We start from the raw sequence: 16,758 nt of genomic DNA, 5'->3' as shown, positions 1-16,758 counted from the left end.
TTGGAAATGGAGGGAGACAAGGGAAGTACTCCGTAGGTAGGTAAGTTGAGTTTTCTTTCCGGGTTCCGCAGACGCTAAGAGTGTGTCTTAACTTGTGGATATTATGGATGTTCTGTGGTTTTTCTTATTGGGTCGGTCTTGGAAGGCTAGATCATTGGAAGGAAGAAAAGGATTGGAATAAACGGCAAGGCATGGATGGATAGGTGCGTGGATGGGATCCTTCCGATGCTGATATGGTCAACTAACTAACTACTCAAGATAGTCGGGCTGATTGTTCAGACTATCTAGCTATCTATTGGTGCGACTAAGAGATTGATTGACTTTATCTTGAATAGGGCGTTGGGGATATATTGAATTGGATAGGTAGATACATCCTGCCATCCTTTGAGTATCCGTCGCAAAGCTGCTTACCGGCTTGCTTGGGTCAGGCCACATGATCATGATTGGGATTTAGTTTCATGATCAATCATTTCGAACTTTTCTTGCAAGCCACTATAATTCCGCACAAGGAAACAGTGGGAAGAAAAAAAAAATAAAAAAAACTGACCTGTCATGTATGGACGTTCATCTTGGTGTTCGTTCGAAACATGTCTAGGATTTTCGATGGTGGTGGTTGGATGCAGATTGATTGATTGATTGATTGATTGATCAATGGCCGAAGTAACCCGAACACGGAACAAGAAGTACTTCTCCGGCTACCAAGCTAAGTATACTTTACTTTACTTCCGGACGGTTCAGTCATTCGCTGGTTCGTCTGTTCCCACAACCAGGTTCAAGGTTCAAGGGTTTAAGCATGGTTTGACCTTCTGCAAAAGAAGCCAGAATCTGACTGGCCATGATTCAGCCCGCATCGGCAGAGTGCATTAGCCATGCAGAATAAAAACAAACCAAATTTACTACAAACACGGAGTACCTCCAACGTTCAAATTTTTTTATTTCCCGTGTGAGCAAGAGAGGATCCAGACCCTGTTCTACTTCGTATATTGTCGTTTGTCGCTGTATAAGTTATGGCTTGGGTTGTGTCTCTGAGGATCGGGGTTATCCTGCAGCTGATCGTTTTATGTTTTCCAGCCACAAAAAAGATAAGTGGATGTATGTATGTATGTATGTGGATAGATACATACATACATACTGCACAGCACATCCCGGATCAAGAATAAAAGAGATCGACCGATCTGCTGTGAAACAGAGGCTAACTAGCTACTTACCCTTACTACTTACTATAGCTACTAGCTAGGTTGGGGTAAAAAGGATCATGAATTTCTGAAGAGGTCTGTTCGCCATTGCATAGTACCTTGCAGAAACTATGGGACGGGGAATGGGCGAGGTTATGCGACCGACGCAGGGGGAAAAGGCCTACATTTGCTAGATTGATTATGGTTAATGCCAAAGCGTTTTTGCCTCCCGTAAGTGATTCAGTACTTTTGGGGGAGAAAATCATTCAACTTCCTGTGCAGAAGCAGAGGTGAAAACATTGTTTTACATTGACGGGTAGGAGTATGTAGTGAACTTGCCGGTCTTGCATTCGACATGGTAGTAGCTTAACCTGCCTCTACCCTGTAATATGTATGTGCGTTGAGTAGCATCTAGGGACTGAAGAAAATCCCCGAAGAGTGATCAATTGCCGTTATTGGTACAAGTAGTCCTTGCTGAAAGGTAATTATCCTTGTTCATCATCTACACTACGCATCTCTATTCAAGGCATTTCTTCACCATAACTTGGACCATCCGTCCAAGGTGGAACACGTGCCTTGACAGTGGCGCGCGCTCAACCCAGGAACCTGAACTTTAAGGCCGGAATACTGGTTGTTGGTACCTGCCAAGGCTCTAGGCAAAGTTCCTGGGCTGAGCTGAGCTCCGAGAGTTGAGCTGTCTGTCATTCATTTCCAAACCAATAATGCAATCAGAACCCATGCGACATGACTGATCCAGAGAGTAAGTCCAAACTAAGTAAGTGAGTAATTTGCACTCTTCCTTTCTGTTGTCTGTGTACCAAACATCAATAACAATCACCACCACCAAAACAACAGGTCCAACACGTTATTCCTAACCAGGTAACGATGTTCCCCCTTTGCTCCCCTTCTTCGCCATTTTTCTCTCCGCTTCCCTCTTCCCCCTGATCCACCTTGGTGGTGCCTCACAGACAGAGACAGACCAAGGAAACTCTAGTAAGGTCGATAACCCTACAGAACTACAGCACTAGAGGCGCGCGGAATAGTAGCCGGCTTTCCTTCAGTGTCCACCCTTGCCCACGGGATGGCGTTCTAGAAGGGGGAACTGATCGGATCGTCTGCAAATCCCTTTGGGCTGCTCGGCTCATTATTACGAACGGGGCTGAACTTGGAAAGAAAAGGAAAGGGGAGGTTTTCTTTCCCAATAACAGTGCGGATGGGATGGATGGATTGATGGCGACTTTTCGATAGATGGATGGATGGATTATAATTCACCTGATAAGGATGTCCCGTGTCGCCCTGCCAATCTTTTCTTTTTCTTTCTTGTGCTCGCTATCTTTCCACCGGGACTTTTCTTCTCTTTTTCTTCTCTTTTTTCTTTACTTGATTCCTGCTGAGGATGATCTTCCTGATAGCTAGATAGATAGACGCATAGAGGATGGGGGCGCGCGCGGACGGGCGGGATAGATACATAATTACACGCCACGCACATACAGCTACAGTAAGTCAGTCAGTCCACGGTGGATGTATCAAGTTGTCAATCCAACTAACGCATCCACCCGCCACTCTGGAACCTCTTTTCGCTTCCCCGTTCCGGACCATATTTCAATTCCCCTTTTTGGGTCATGGTGCATCCCTTTCCGTATCACCTCAACACACACACACGGAGTAGATACACACCATATTTTCTCTTATTCTTCAGCCACCCACCACCATCATCAACTTACCACCTGCGTGATGATCGCCTGGCCCCGTCCGTCAGCCTCATCGTTAGTCTGGACGCTGAGCGACCCTCCATCTGTCCCAAAGGGAATGGAAGGGAAGGGGCCGGTCCATGCATGCATGCATGCATCCATCATCTCATCAGAGCCTGACAGTCTTCCCCGATTTGGAGTGATGATCTTCAGGCCGCCTCCGTGGCGGCGTCAAAGGACCCAGCTAGCATTATTATTATTATTTTGCTAATAATATTTTCATTTTACTGAAGAAAGTTAGTTAAGTACTTAGTGAATAGATAGATCATTCTTACAGTAGTAGCTGAATAACTTAACTTACCTATCTGAATAACTAACTAACTACCGGAGATGATGGCGCAGGTGAGCGATCATTCATCTCCGCTGGGATGAGGCGGTTCCGCACCCACCATTCCCCCTCCCACTCTTGTCATGAAGGATTGATTGATTGATCTCAATGAGAAAGTTCTAGAATAGTTACAACGTATCTATCTACACGATGTGTGCACGGCGTAGGTGGTAGTCTAGCCTTTGTGACATCTACCTGATTAGGTAGATGCTGGATTCCTGGTCGGTGGAGCACACTCATCCACTTTCCAGTTTCCACACGGCATATGGCAGCTATAGTATACACATCCCATCCCGTTCGGATGTATTCTTAGATCATTAGATGTCATGAATGAATGATCTCCACTAAAAGAAGAAACATCCATGTTGTCAAAGTATGTACTTAGATCCATAGTAGTCTAGACTACGCCGTACTGTAGTAAAACCCCGGGTTACTACCTAGTACCTAGTACCTACATCTATAATGGAACCGGGGTATTTTTATTATTATTATTACTATTGTTCACCGCGGGTCTGGTCCCGGTTACTCACTTAGTGTTGCTATACATGGATGGCGGCGCCGCCCTGTCTAGACCAGTGTGTCCCAGCTAACCCTCTAGCTGCATGAGTGAGTGACCGATAATCGTGCATCTGACTATTTTTCCTTTTTCTTTTCTTATCAAAAGTACGACTTGAGTAGCCATTAGTCTATCATGTCAGACGGACGGAGATGGGTGACCAACTCCGCGGGTCAAACTAATTTCTTTTTGCTTTTTCTGCTTTCTTTCTTTCTTTCTTGATTCTTTCTTGCTATCAGCTGATGGGGGGAACAAAGCGACAACTACTCCGTAGAGGGTATTCCAATTTCTAATGACTGACCGTTTCTTCTATGGATGTCTAACGGAGTGAAAGAGAGTGAGTGGTGGAGATTGACACCCACGAGGTCATCTTCCATGGATCAATTACCAACTCAACACTATCATCACTATCATAGTCATCCACCCAACACCATCGCTCTCTGAGTACCCCCGAAATCCGAACAAAAGGAACCCAAAAACTCAAAAAGACACCAGCTAACCACCCAATGACAGTCTCCTCCAACACCATCCATATTATCGCCACTACCGTTCGCATTCTACGGAACATTTTACCACAGGCACTCATTCTTGTCCACTAACCAAGCTCAATACTACTTATCTTATTGAACTCAGTGATCCAGATTAGACTTCTCCCTTTCAACTTGACGAATTTCAAATCCCGCGGAAGGGAGAGTACTATCTACGGAGTACACGGGACACACGCCACCACATCTTCGCCGCCCCCCCTTTAATCCTAGATGGAACTGTCCAGACTGTCGGGTCCGAACGGGGGCGGGGGGTGGTTATGGTTAATGTGATGGAGATGTGATGTGATATGAGCTAAGAGCTAACTAGTGTGATTGATTATTGGTACCAGTCAGTCAGTCAGTCAGTCAGACTTTTGAAGTTTGAATAGACTCTGCCTTAATGTGTGATGTGAGACATTTCTCGTATCCCGGTGGTTGGGTTGGGATGGGATGGGATGGACTTGATCTATCAAGTGTCATGATGCTACTTAGTGAACTATACTTAGGATTGATGGTGGTGATGGTGGTGGTTCTCGTTGATGACAGTTCTCTTGGCTGAAGAGTCTAGATGCTTTTTCGAAAAGGTTTCTATCTATCTTCAATAGTAGAGACAGACTTTATGTGCGCCAATCAGATTTCATGCCGATTGTGTACTGGGTAACTACTAAGTAGTAGTATGGAGTAGTAAGCGGGGTTTATAGTTAGTGGTGCTATGTTAATGCAGGGATACAAGGTATACATGAACTTTAGTATAGTTCATGTTGAGAGGATAGTACCGAGGTAACTAACTAACTGACTAACATCTCAGTTCTTTGTTGTCCATACTACTCAGTAGACGATGATGTTGGTTGCCTGGCTGATAGAATCTAGACTACTGTGCTCTTGGGTTCCTCGGTGACTAACGTGATTGGAATGTTATGTTTATGGTTCTGTTGGGAGGGGGGAAGGGCATTTTGCTCATTCTTTCAGCTCAGTTGTTGGGTGAAGCGATGTCCTCGTTCATAACTTCTGCTATATTTTTGATCACTCGATATAGAGCTAAGCTATACTTAGATAGTAAAGTGAAGGTGGGATTGAGCTTTAATTTCGTACAACAGGTGAGCAGACTGCATGCCTGCGAGGAAAGGGATACCTATATTGGGTATGAGGTCTTGTGACGAGTTGCCTTTTTCATTCATTACTTCGTAAGTAGATCCTGCGTCTGTGCTGATAACATGGCCGCTACGTTGCTATTTACGACCTCTCATACTGATTGACGCATCCGTATGCCATCTCGAACTATATATCCCCGTCGTTAGCAGGCACGTTCATATGCACCATCAAGCTTCATCATCAGGAGGGGCAGGAATATAGCTGTGGCTCACCTGTTCATCGGTCTGACAGATCAACACTTTAGGACCCTTGTCATCACCCCTCGAAATATCCACCACCGTCTCCCCATCCCCCGCACCCTTGTCATTCTTCCCCGGATCCACCGCACATCCCAAGCAACGACACTTCTCCGTAACTGCTTTGCGTAATAGCGCGCTCTTCTCGCCTATGCCGCCTGCGAATACAAAGGCATCGACGCGGCCGTCTAGCTTCACGAAGTAATTGCCGAGGTAGCCGGCAATGCGGTCAACAAGGATGTCAAATGCGAGTTTATGTTCCTTTGTCGGCGGGTTCTCGACGGCGATTTGGGCAAAGTCGGTTGTCCCAGTGAGGGCTTTCCAGCCGGACTTTTTGTTCAGGATTTCTTCGGCCTAATTATCAGTTAGCTGTATGTTCCCATTGAAATTAAGGGTATACACGTACCGTGCTGATGTGCATTTCCTTTGTGCTGGCGGGACTGAGTTTCCCTGCATCGTTGGTGTAGTGGAACACGAGGCTAATACCTGGTCAACTTCATTCCTTTCGAAAAGGGGAATACTGTAGACTCACGATGGATCAATGTCTCCGCTTCGCGTGGCGCCTGGCAGTCCGGCTAGGGGCGTGAGTCCCATCCTACGTAGGAATAAATATCAGGACGATTGAGTCTGAATAAGGCTGGGTCGGTCTCACGTGGTATCAACTGATTTACCATCCTTAATGGCGCAGATAGAAGCGCCGCTTCCGATATGCATTGCGATAATGTTGGTCTGGTCAGCAGGTTTGTTCAGGAACTCAGCAACGGAGCGTAGAATGAACGAATAGCTGATGCCGTGAAAACCGTACTTCCGGAGCCCGTTGGACTTGGCCGTCTTCTGGTCGATAGGGTAGGTCTTGACATGTTCGGGGAGAGTCTGGTGAAATGCAGAGTCAAAGAAGGTGATACTCCTGACAGAGGGAATCTCCTTTCTGCAATGCCGAATAATTTCCAAGGCGGAGTAGTTGTGTCTATAATGTGTTAGATCTGCACAAGAGAAGAGCATGCAGTCCTCACGCACAATGGAGCTAAGTCTTCCAATTTCTCGAGGTGATGATAGGTCTCGTCGGTGATTACAACAGACGTCTCGTAGTCTCCACCGTGCACCACACGGTGGCAGATATAGGCTAGATCATCTGTGCTAGCGACTTCGGAAAGCTCGGGATCAGAGATGCAGCGCTGGAGCAAAAATTTGAAGGCATCTTGAGGAGTGCCGATGCTTTCCTTGAGTTCCTCTTTGTGCTGCTTCTCGCCACTGGTGTATTTCAGCTTGGCTGGTGGAGCAGTAATCCCGGAAACCTGAGCTGCAGCAATGACCTTGGGGGTCTTTTCGAAGGTATAGAAGGTAAGCTTGACCGAAGAGGATCCGGCATTGACGGAGAGAATAGATTTGCGCGCCATGTTGTTATGGGGCGATTGGGTGCGGAGACACAAAGACACAAAGACTTGGCTGCCTGAATGCTGGAAAAAGGAAGATTAGTATATACCCTTGTCACGCCTTGATCTCGGAAGTCGTGGGTTGATGCTTGCTGGTGGCAGCTCAGTTCCCGGTTGCGACGGCGGGTGATGTCACTCCCCGAGTGACGTATTGCCAGGGGTCTCTGGAGAACAACACTTCACCACCTCGCTTCCCTGCTCTTATTTCAATCGATGCAGTCGAGACCGTGGTATGATCTTCTTCTTTCATCCTCACTGACAGTTGCAGAAAGTGGGCTGCACTCTCTTGTTCCACGTGCAATTAGATCTACCCCTCAATAGACCCTAGGATCTCGAACGGACCCTGTTATTTAGTTCCACGGATATAACTACGTTTTGTTTTACTGATTGACCAATCTACATCTATCTGATCACCATGCCTGGAGAGGTCATCGACAGGCCCAATCCCAAGGCTGAGCCTTCACATATTCCTGATCTCGTCAATCAATTGCAGGTCCAACTCCAAGAGACGAGATTGGAGGAAACTGATTACAATGCCCTGCTGAAGTTCCGCCGTGCAGCGGCCTATCTTGCTGCTGGTGAGACTGAGACTCCCAACTGCACAGCCTACATTCACTAACCCCTCGCAAGCAATGATCTTTCTGCAGGATAATGTGCTGCTGAAGCAGAACCTAAAGCATGAGGACATCAAGCCCAGGCTTCTTGGTCAGTATAGCCAGTCTCCCGGTGCTGTCAGCGCAAGCCCCGCTCACAAATCTACAGGCCACTGGGGAACATGCCCCGGGTTGATTCTCGTATACTCTCATTTGAACTACATCATCAGGAAGCATAACCTGGACATGTTGTATGTCGTCGGACCTGGACACGGCGCACCGGCTATTCTGGCCTCATTGTGGCTCGAAGGCTCTCTAGAAAAGTTCTACCCCCAGTACTCACGAGACATGGATGGTCTCCATGAGCTCATCTCGACTTTCAGCACAAGCGCTGGATTGCCAAGGTATGACCGTTGTTGGAAATCTGAGTTGAAGCCAAGCTAACTTTTACAAGCCATATCAATGCGGAAACTCCCGGTGCGATCCATGAAGGTGGTGAGCTAGGTTATGCGTTGGCGGTCTCATTTGGTGCTGTTATGGACAACCCGGACATGATCGTTACTTGTGTGGTGGGTGACGGAGAAGCAGAAACCGGACCTACCGCAACGTAAGCACATAACAACTCCCATCCGAACACTATCTGACAGCAGACAGGTCTTGGCATGCAATCAAGTACATCGATCCTGCAGAATCAGGTGCCGTCCTACCAATCCTCCACGTCAATGGCTTCAAGATCAGCGAGCGCACTATCTATGGGTGCATGGACAACAAAGAGCTGGTCTCCCTCTTCACGGGTTATGGGTACCAGGTGCGCATTGTTGAGAACCTAGACGACATCGACGCAGATCTCCACAGCTCTATAATGTGGGCAGTTGGCGAGATCCATAAGATCCAAAAAGCTGCGCGTTCCGGCAAACCCATAATGAAGCCTAGATGGCCAATGATTGTTTTGCGCACACCGAAGGTATGATCATACCCGCGTTGACCCTGAGCCCTGCTAACTGTAGCTGAAGGGCTGGTCTGGACCTAAAGAGCTCCACGGGTCGTTCATAGAGGGGTCTTTCCATTCACATCAAGTCCCTCTTCCTAATGCAAAGAAGGATAAGGAGGAGCTTCAAGCTTTGCAGAAATGGCTATCCTCATATAATCCGCACGAGCTTTTCACTGAGACGGGAGATATCATTGACGAGATCAAGTCTGTGATCCCTCTAGATGACTCCAAGAAGCTTGGACAGCGTGCGGAAGCCTACAAGGGCTATAGGGCGCCCGATCTCCCGGACTGGCAAAAGTTTGGAGTAGAAAAAGGCACCCAACAGAGCGCTATGAAGACAATCGGAAAGTTCATCGACCAGGTGTTTACCCAGAACCCTCACGGCGTCCGAATATTCTCACCAGACGAGCTAGAGAGCAACAAGCTGGATGCAGCACTTGCGCACACGGGAAGAAACTTTCAATGGGATCAATTCTCGAATGCTAAAGGCGGCCGCGTCATCGAAGTGCTCAGTGAACACCTGTGCCAGGGCTTTATGCAGGGATATACGTTGACGGGTCGTGTGGGCATTTTCCCATCGTATGAAAGCTTCTTGGGAATCATCCATACCATGATGGTACAATATGCCAAGTTCAACAAAATGGTACGTTGCTGCCGTGCTTCTTCCTGGATCTGCCGTGACTAATGCATGCTGCCATGGCAGGCTCAAGAGACGACCTGGCACAAGCCGGTCAGTAGCATCAACTACATCGAAACGAGTACATGGGCTCGTCAGGAGCACAATGGATTCTCGCACCAGAACCCATCCTTCATCGGAGCAGTGCTCAGGCTGAAGCCCACCGCCGCGCGTGTGTACCTGCCGCCCGATGCTAACACATTTTTGACCACCCTTCACCACTGTCTCAAGTCTAAGAATTACGTCAACCTCATGGTGGGTTCAAAGCAGCCAACTCCCGTGTATTTGAGTCCCGAGGAAGCAGAGAGTCACTGCCGAGCCGGCGCATCGATTTGGAGATTCTGTAGCACCGACAATGGGCTGGACCCGGATGTCGTGCTGGTTGGCATTGGAGTAGAGGTGATGTTCGAGGTCATCTACGCAGCGGCCATCCTCCGCAAGCGTTGTCCAGAACTTCGGGTGCGGGTGGTCAATGTGACCGACTTGATGATTCTGGAGAAGGAAGGCCTACATCCACATGCGTTGTCCACTGAAGCTTTCGACAGCCTGTTTGGCACGGACCGGCCGATACACTTCAACTACCACGGATACCCGGGCGAGTTGAAGGGACTGCTCTTTGGGCGGCCCCGCCTGGACCGGGTTACAGTAGAAGGATACATGGAGGAAGGAAGCACGACGACGCCATTCGACATGATGTTGTTGAACCGTGTCTCACGATACCACGTGGCGCAGGCAGCCGTGATCGGGGCGTCCAGACGGAATGAAAAGGTTCAGGTCCGGCAGCACGAACTGGTCAGCGAATTCGGCCACAACATCGTGGAGACACGCAAATACATTTTGGCCAATCGTAAAGGTAAGCAGCTTCACCTGCCGCGGACCAGTCGAATATTGCTCAAGCTGACTGTGCACAGACCCGGATGATACGTATGAAATGCCCTCGTTTGAATGAGGAATACCGATGAATAGACTCAAGAAGTTGATCTCAGCGTGGAGCATATCAAGTGAGACATAATCTATTATTAGCGTTAGAGAAGATTGAATCACAAACTGTCCGTCTTTTTACAGCTGCTGGGCGTCATGTCGATTAGGCAGAGATAATAGTAGCGTAGCTATAGCATACGGCCGTAGAGATTTCGACGTCTGGCTTTTCACCGACGGGGCTAGACTCGTATCGCCAAGAGGGAGTGATCCTGGATCTTACTATGACGTGCCAATGACTGTGACCAGTAGTTGGAGGTGCGAGAGACTGAGATTAGGTGGTTGAAGGCTGCGTGGGAGAGAGTGGGAGAAAGAGAGAAAGTCAAAAGGATTTGAAGATGAGCGAGATGGATGCCTAAGGCGGGCAGCGGGGTTCTTAGACGCGCCTTCCGAATTTGGTTCTTGCCATTGCAGGAAGTTCTCCGCCTCCCTGCATGTGACTACCGATCAATGTTCAACCCATTTGCAGTTCATGCATTAAGTTAACTCTTTGATGATGTTGTTGTTGATTATGACAACCACTTCCCCTCCCCCGTCTCTCTGTTGGAGGGATAGCTTCGGGTTCCAATTGATATTCAGCACCTAACATCGGGCCTTATCATAGTTCCGATGCCGTCCCTGAACTATCTACGGAGTACGGAGTACTGTTCCTTAAATGCTGGTGGACGGACTCCCGGGATCCATGTTTCCCGATCGGTCTTGGCCATGCATCACTGCCTGGACTGCATGGCATTAATTGATTCTACTCCAGCGATGACACGGCATAATGGACCTAAACACAATCCGCGACTGCTAAGGGTCCTATCAGACGCAATACCGAGCAGCGGCATCAGGATGATCATCGTTAGGGGGTGTCTGTTCAAAATTCTATCGCGAAACCGTCTGATGGAAAAGCCCGGAGTTACCGGCTTCATGCGAGAGGCGCTAAACCTCTTTGAGCGAACCTTGCGAGGTATCATCTCGTCCACCGACTCTTTTTTGGGTCTCGCCAGTCTATTAGCCGAATGAAATGCTTGCTTTTGCAAGGCAGGCCCTGCTTACCCCCATGAGGTGCAATCAGATTGCTCCATGCAACGGATGTCCCCGCTGTACCGAGTAGCGCCCAGAGACGGGCAGTCAGGAGAACGGGGATCACTCACTATTGAATGGCCGAGAATAGAGTATGGGGGCAGAATTTAGAAGGATCTCTATCACTGTTCTTTCTCTTTTTTTTCCTTTATAGGCAGAGCCTCTTCCTTGCTAATGCCCTGTTTTCCCTTTTCTTCTGGTCGATTGGTACCCCGTGCATATTTATAAGCATACATCTATGTCCCACAGATAGCTCAACCACTCTTTAGGCTTGATTAGCGCCCAGCCTGCCTGTTCGGTGTCATTCGTTCTCTCAATTCCGATCGTATATTAAATTGCAGCGTGCTTCTCTGCCTCATATCCACAACCCCTCCTTGCCCTGTCCACAGACGCACTTGGCCTCAACAGATATCCCTCGACATCCTGGGTCTCGACCACCACGGCCTTCCGTTTGCGCCAATATGTCGAGCCATAACGCTACGGCAGAATATGAATTCAAGAAGCAATTGACCTATGGTTGTCATGCAAAGATTGATGGCTACGGCACCTCGTATGGCTACGTGCCCTCGCTGGCTGCGGGCATTGTATTCTGTGTGCTCTTCGGTCTGTCGATGCTCCTCCATACATTGCAGATGGTGTGGAAGAGGACCTGGTGGTCCTCTGTCTTCGTTCTTGGATGTATCAGTATGTGAACCTCGCCTACAAGGTCTCTTCCGACCATATGCTAACTCGGCCATCACAGCGGAAATCCTGGGCTGGGCAGCACGCACCTGGTCTGCTGAGTGCCCATACAATGGAACCGCTTTTCTCATGCAAATTTCTACCTTGATCATCGGTACGCAAGCAGGGACACGCATATCACATTCATGAAACAGAAACTAATTTCTCATTCTACAGCCCCCACTTTCTTTACCGCGGGGATCTACGTGCTCCTGGGCCGTTTCATCCACCTGTTGGGACCCGAGACCTCAAGTTTGAGTCCGAAACTCTATCTCTGGATCTTCGTCACCTGCGATATCATCTCATTGGTCGTCCAGGCTGTGGGTGGTGGCATGGCGTCAGGGGAAGTAAACAAGGTCAACGGCGATACTGCCCCAGGCACGCACACCATGGTCGCCGGTATCGTCTTCCAGCTGGCGTCCATCACCGTCTTCGTTTTTCTGGCCGCGGATTTCGTTCGTCGCACTCTCCGTATGCGGATCTTGCAAACCATGACGGGCACGGTCATCCCTCTTCTGGGCGCAATGATCTTCTCTGTCGTCTGCATCTACATCCGGAGTATCTATCGTACCATCGAGCTGTCGCAGGGGTGGTCTGGCTACTTGATTACGCACGAGCGGTACTTTATTGTCCTGGATGGCGTCATGATGATCCTAGCTGTGGGTGTGTTCAACATCTTCCATCCCGGATGGCTGTTGCCCAAGAACGAAGTCAAGCCGTTCCACCGCGAGATCTACTCTCCTGACGGGGTGGCTAGTGGGATGGAGATGCGGTGATTTTGTCGCTTCCCAGTATTTCTACTTTCTATTCCAGGCATATGTTGTTGATTCTTTTTGCTTCTTGACCTTGTTCTCAACTCCATGTGCCTTGTCTCTGGTATGTCAACGCAGCGCTTAAAAGTCGATAGATGGATTGGAGTGTGACCGTATTATGTAATTAGCCTTTCCTTTTAGCTTTTAATGAACTAGATGATTCCCCTGCACCAGCACCATGGAAATGAATCAACTGTACTTGATCAACATGATGACAATCATAATAATGATAACCAGTAGTAAACAAAATATTCATTCAAAGAATGACATCGTAACCTCCCCCAAAAAGCAGTTCCAACCACACCATCGTACCAAATAAATCGGCTCTCAATTCAAAGGCACATCGATCAACAAATCTCAAAAATAAGACCATAACCACCACCACCCACTGAAATCACATCAACTTGAAACACGCCGCCGAAACACAGACCCCTAGTAGACTAGTCTAACTAGATATTAGATCCCCTGTCCCTGAGTTGTTGATACTTCAGACCAAACCTTAATTTTCTCCCTACCAGTCCACAACATCGCTGCACCTGTCCACTTTCCTTTCTTTCCTTTCTTTCCTTTCTTTCCTTTCTTTCCTTTCTTTCCTTTCTTTCCTTTCTTTCCTTTCTTTCCTTTCTTTCCTTCCTTAATTTTTATTTCGCAAAAACGCCACGAGCTAGATTAAATTAAGTTAAAAATAGACAGAAGAACAAACGATGAACACAAGCAACAAGGATGGTAAACTAAACTAACAGTAGCTAGCTAGCTAATCGTTTGGTCGGTTTGCTAGTTTAACTGACAGAATTGACAGCGGAGAGAAAAAGGAAAAGGGGAAAGAAAGCCACATTGTGTGGAAGAAGATGTTGAATTTACTTTATCTTCTTCTTCTTCTTTTTTTTCTGACTCACACTCCTTCCACAGAAGATAATGACATCATCTTCAAGGGGACGATGGACAGGAAGAAATGTGCAAAATTGTAAAGAGGAGACCAAACAGGACAAAAAAGAAACTAAAAACACCAGTTTTACTTTCCATTCTACTCTTCTAGTTCCGTTAAATGTGGGCAAGTTCGAATAGCAATATCATTCTAGTTAGTCTATCTAGTAGTTACCAACAGTGGTTATTATTATGATCTGAGAGATCTCTCCATGATTGGTAGGCATAGCTATAGTCAATCTATCATTGCAGTAACACAGAGATAATGACGGTCTATGGTGCAAGCAGATTGAAATGCTGGAGATGATCCGTGAAATAAAGAGTGTAAGAGTGTGAGAGTGTGAGAAAGTACCAAAGAGTGAAAGGGGAAAATAATAAGAGAGCAAGAAAGTGAGAGACTGAAAGACTGAGAGACTGAGAGACTGAGAGACTGAGAGACTGAGTGACTGAGAGACTGAGAGACTGAGAGACTGAGAGACTGAGAGACTGACCAAGAAAATGAAAGAGTGAAAGAGTAAGAGAAACACAGAAAATAAGAGAGTAAGAAAATAAAAGGATGTGAAGGTAAGAAAGTAAAAGAGTAATAAGATGGAGAAATATAACTATATATGAGAGTACGAGAGTGTGGGAAAGAGTGTGGGAAAGAACGCAAGAACATGAAAATAGCAGAGGAACAAGAGTGAGAGCACAAGGATGTAAAAGAGTGAAAGGGTATAGAATAATAAAAAGACTGATCAGAAAAGAAAGAGAGCTAAGGAGACTGAAGAAGAAGAGATATAGATGTATCTCATCGGTTCCCTCTTCAAGCGATCTCATACGGCCGGGAATGGATGCAGGACTTCTGGAGATATTTGGTGCAACATCTGCACCACTATAGGTGCGTTGGGGTCAACAGGATTGTGTGGATCTTCAAGACGAATTGTCCACTGCATGAACAAGGGTGCCCCGAGCTGGATTTTCCAATCAACCCGAAACTGATATTCATGACCTTCCTGTCGACCCGTTTCGAGTCTCAAGTAAGGGTTTCGATCGGGCTTGGTAATCGGGCCCAAGGCAAGGCGGTCTGTTAGAACGATATGTTAGTCACACAAGGCAAACTCAACCCAGGGAGGAGGCAACTAACTCTGTTCTTGCCGTATGCTGCTCACAGTCACGTACTGGTCTGGCGCGGTGAGCAAGAACCGCATGCTGACAGATAATTGGCCCTGCCAGTTTACGTTACGCCCCTTCCATAAAGCAAACAGATTAGCGGATGTTTCCGAACGAAGCAGTTAGACAACTTACTGGCCGGATCACTACATGAGTGTGAGTTTGTTCTTGTAGCTCATTTCCCACACGTTCAACCCAAGGAACCGTCAGTTGAATGACGGAGTTGCTTTCGAAGGCCTGCACTCCTTGCCACCTGGCCGCCCAGAGTGCCGCGCCGCGCGAAACTGCCTGCACACTGCCAGAGAAGCCAGAGTTACGCAATTCACCGATTCATTGGAGGTAGCAAGTGAAGACAGCCTACCTGTATTGCAGTGGCCCCAGTAATCTGGGTCCAGCATTCGGGTAAGCGCGTGCAAGATCCTGATCAACCTCACCGCGCAAGTATGTCGATTTGCCCAGCCCACCTGCCAAGATCACTTTCGTAATTCTGGCATTCATTGGGGCGGTGATTTGTCTGTGGATAGCGCGAAGTATCTCTTGCACGACTGGTGTGAAGGCCTGAACGAGGGCACCGTGGGTGAAAACATGGTGTATTTGGCCGCCTCCCCGCATCCGGATATGGAGTTCACGCACATCCGCCGGGACATCGGGGAAGGGGAACCGTTCCTTCACGGAGCTGATTTTCTGTCGAGCCAGATCAGCGTGAACCCACTGTCTAGAGTCCCGAGGTAGGTCCGGGTGGGCAGTCCAGAGCTGCTCTACTAGTCTCCTGTCGACATCGAACCCACCCCATCGGATGCCTGAGACAGATTAGCTCCCCGTATACAGGCCCTAGTCTTCGGCAACTCGGGGGTACGTACTTCGAGGTTCTTGCAGGTGTTGTGGGGTGAAAGTGCGGTTCCCATTGTTGTCATTCACTCGTAAAATAGCGAGGTCCTAATCGACTGTCAGCTGGGTGGTACAATTGGTGACTATGACCTGGATAAGCCTTACCGTGGTTGAACCGCCACAATCGCATACAAGGACAACATCACCATCCTAGTTGTCCGGCCTGTTAGTTCCACGCCCACCAAAAAAATTCTTGCTGACTGCTGCTGCTCACCTGCATGCCATCCCCATTCCTGTACTCGTTGGCAGCCCCTTCGGCCGCAGCTAGAGCTTCGGAGACATAGGAAATACTCCGGTTGTTTCCAAGCCACCCAAAGCTCTCAACTGCAGACCGAAACTCCAGACGGCCGCGGTCTGACCAGCAATCTGGCTCGGTGAAACACCAGTGGATCTGAGGGTTGAGGCACCCAAAACTCATCCACACCGTCTCTCGCAAGTCACGAAGAAAGTCACCGATGACTCTCCCGGCGCCAATGTTGCCTAATTCCACTGTGCCGCCAAGGATTGCCCTTAGATTTTGGTGTTCTGTGGTCACATCTGGGGACCCATGAAGCAGCATTTTCACCCAAACAAAAGGTTCTCTGCCGCGCGCATTCGCCGCCGCCCTCCCCCACTTCACCCGGCCTTGGTTGTTATACTTGAAGATTGAAGGAATGACTCCGGCGTGGGCGTTGAGAGAAATCCAGGTGTTCAAGACATTCAGAGCGGCAATGTACGTAACGACTGTGAAGTATGTTTACATCAGCAACAGAGAAGCAAAGAACCAAACAAAGAAAGAGTAAGAGAGAGAGAGAGAGAGAG

At 48.1% G+C, this 16,758-nt stretch overlaps 5 protein-coding genes across 5 annotated transcripts in view; 2 read left to right on the top strand and 3 right to left on the bottom strand.

Annotated features, from left to right (window-relative positions):
• Window positions 1-4,066: 4,066 nt before the first annotated feature.
• Window positions 4,067-4,875, bottom strand: ASPBRDRAFT_38575 (uncharacterized protein). Its single transcript, XM_067623960.1, has one exon. The coding sequence runs from the start codon at window positions 4,394-4,396 to the stop codon at window positions 4,130-4,132; it is 267 nt and encodes an 88-aa protein (XP_067483420.1). The 5' UTR covers window positions 4,397-4,875; the 3' UTR covers window positions 4,067-4,129.
• A 695-nt stretch (window positions 4,876-5,570) lies between these two features.
• On the bottom strand, window positions 5,571-7,122 carry ASPBRDRAFT_51827 (putative acetate kinase; the record flags this gene model as incomplete). The annotated part of the gene is made up of 6 exons (XM_067626803.1): window positions 5,571-5,615; window positions 5,702-6,079; window positions 6,132-6,204; window positions 6,258-6,320; window positions 6,378-6,692; window positions 6,743-7,122. The coding sequence occupies 6 exons, from the start codon at window positions 7,120-7,122 to the stop codon at window positions 5,571-5,573; spliced, it is 1,254 nt and encodes a 417-aa protein (XP_067483419.1).
• Window positions 7,123-7,358: 236 nt separating this feature from the next.
• ASPBRDRAFT_169859 (putative phosphoketolase) lies at window positions 7,359-10,728 on the top strand. Its single transcript, XM_067619665.1, has 8 exons — window positions 7,359-7,736; window positions 7,789-7,863; window positions 7,921-8,155; window positions 8,206-8,358; window positions 8,406-8,715; window positions 8,765-9,385; window positions 9,446-10,271; window positions 10,330-10,728. The coding sequence occupies exons 1-8, from the start codon at window positions 7,574-7,576 to the stop codon at window positions 10,365-10,367; spliced, it is 2,421 nt and encodes an 806-aa protein (XP_067483418.1). The 5' UTR covers window positions 7,359-7,573; the 3' UTR covers window positions 10,368-10,728.
• A 937-nt stretch (window positions 10,729-11,665) lies between these two features.
• On the top strand, window positions 11,666-13,040 carry ASPBRDRAFT_397038 (RTA1 domain-containing protein). The gene is made up of 3 exons (XM_067624199.1): window positions 11,666-12,148; window positions 12,207-12,299; window positions 12,362-13,040. The coding sequence occupies exons 1-3, from the start codon at window positions 11,926-11,928 to the stop codon at window positions 12,958-12,960; spliced, it is 915 nt and encodes a 304-aa protein (XP_067483417.1). The 5' UTR covers window positions 11,666-11,925; the 3' UTR covers window positions 12,961-13,040.
• Window positions 13,041-14,732: 1,692 nt separating this feature from the next.
• Window positions 14,733-16,758, bottom strand: part of ASPBRDRAFT_72187 (Hsp70 family protein) — a gene marked incomplete at its 3' end in the record, with an annotated part of 2,429 nt that continues 403 nt past the window's right edge. The window contains exons 2-8 of the mRNA XM_067629156.1: window positions 16,172-16,680; window positions 16,063-16,107; window positions 15,930-16,005; window positions 15,431-15,869; window positions 15,205-15,364; window positions 15,044-15,146; window positions 14,733-14,983 (exon numbers count right to left, since the gene is read on the bottom strand). Coding sequence (XP_067483416.1) covers window positions 14,733-14,983; window positions 15,044-15,146; window positions 15,205-15,364; window positions 15,431-15,869; window positions 15,930-16,005; window positions 16,063-16,107; window positions 16,172-16,680 — 1,583 coding nt within the window. The remainder of the gene's footprint in view (window positions 14,984-15,043; window positions 15,147-15,204; window positions 15,365-15,430; window positions 15,870-15,929; window positions 16,006-16,062; window positions 16,108-16,171; window positions 16,681-16,758) is intronic.

The sequence above is a fragment of the Aspergillus brasiliensis genome (genome assembly GCF_001889945.1).
Source record: "Aspergillus brasiliensis CBS 101740 unplaced genomic scaffold ASPBRscaffold_2, whole genome shotgun sequence".
Taxonomy (NCBI): Eukaryota; Fungi; Ascomycota; class Eurotiomycetes; order Eurotiales; family Aspergillaceae; genus Aspergillus; species Aspergillus brasiliensis.
Note: the sequence above shows the minus strand (reverse complement) of the source record. Positions and strands in the feature narration are given on the sequence as shown.

What these genes read in the sequence shown, in the direction of transcription:
- ASPBRDRAFT_397038 (XM_067624199.1), top strand. Translation starts at nt 11,926, where the DNA reads ATGTCGAGCCATAACGCTACGGCAGAATATGAATTCAAGAAGCAATTG. An exon ending in CTTCGTTCTTGGATGTATCA is followed by an intron (nt 12,149 to 12,206) that starts GTATGTGAACCT and finishes CGGCCATCACAG; the next exon opens with CGGAAATCCTGGGCTGGGCA. An exon ending in AATTTCTACCTTGATCATCG is followed by an intron (nt 12,300 to 12,361) that starts GTACGCAAGCAG and finishes CTCATTCTACAG; the next exon opens with CCCCCACTTTCTTTACCGCG.
- ASPBRDRAFT_169859 (XM_067619665.1), top strand. Translation starts at nt 7,574, where the DNA reads ATGCCTGGAGAGGTCATCGACAGGCCCAATCCCAAGGCTGAGCCTTCA. An exon ending in GAAACCGGACCTACCGCAAC is followed by an intron (nt 8,359 to 8,405) that starts GTAAGCACATAA and finishes GACAGCAGACAG; the next exon opens with GTCTTGGCATGCAATCAAGT. An exon ending in CATTTTGGCCAATCGTAAAG is followed by an intron (nt 10,272 to 10,329) that starts GTAAGCAGCTTC and finishes GACTGTGCACAG; the next exon opens with ACCCGGATGATACGTATGAA.
- ASPBRDRAFT_38575 (XM_067623960.1), bottom strand. Translation starts at nt 4,396, where the DNA reads ATGAGTGCCTGTGGTAAAATGTTCCGTAGAATGCGAACGGTAGTGGCG.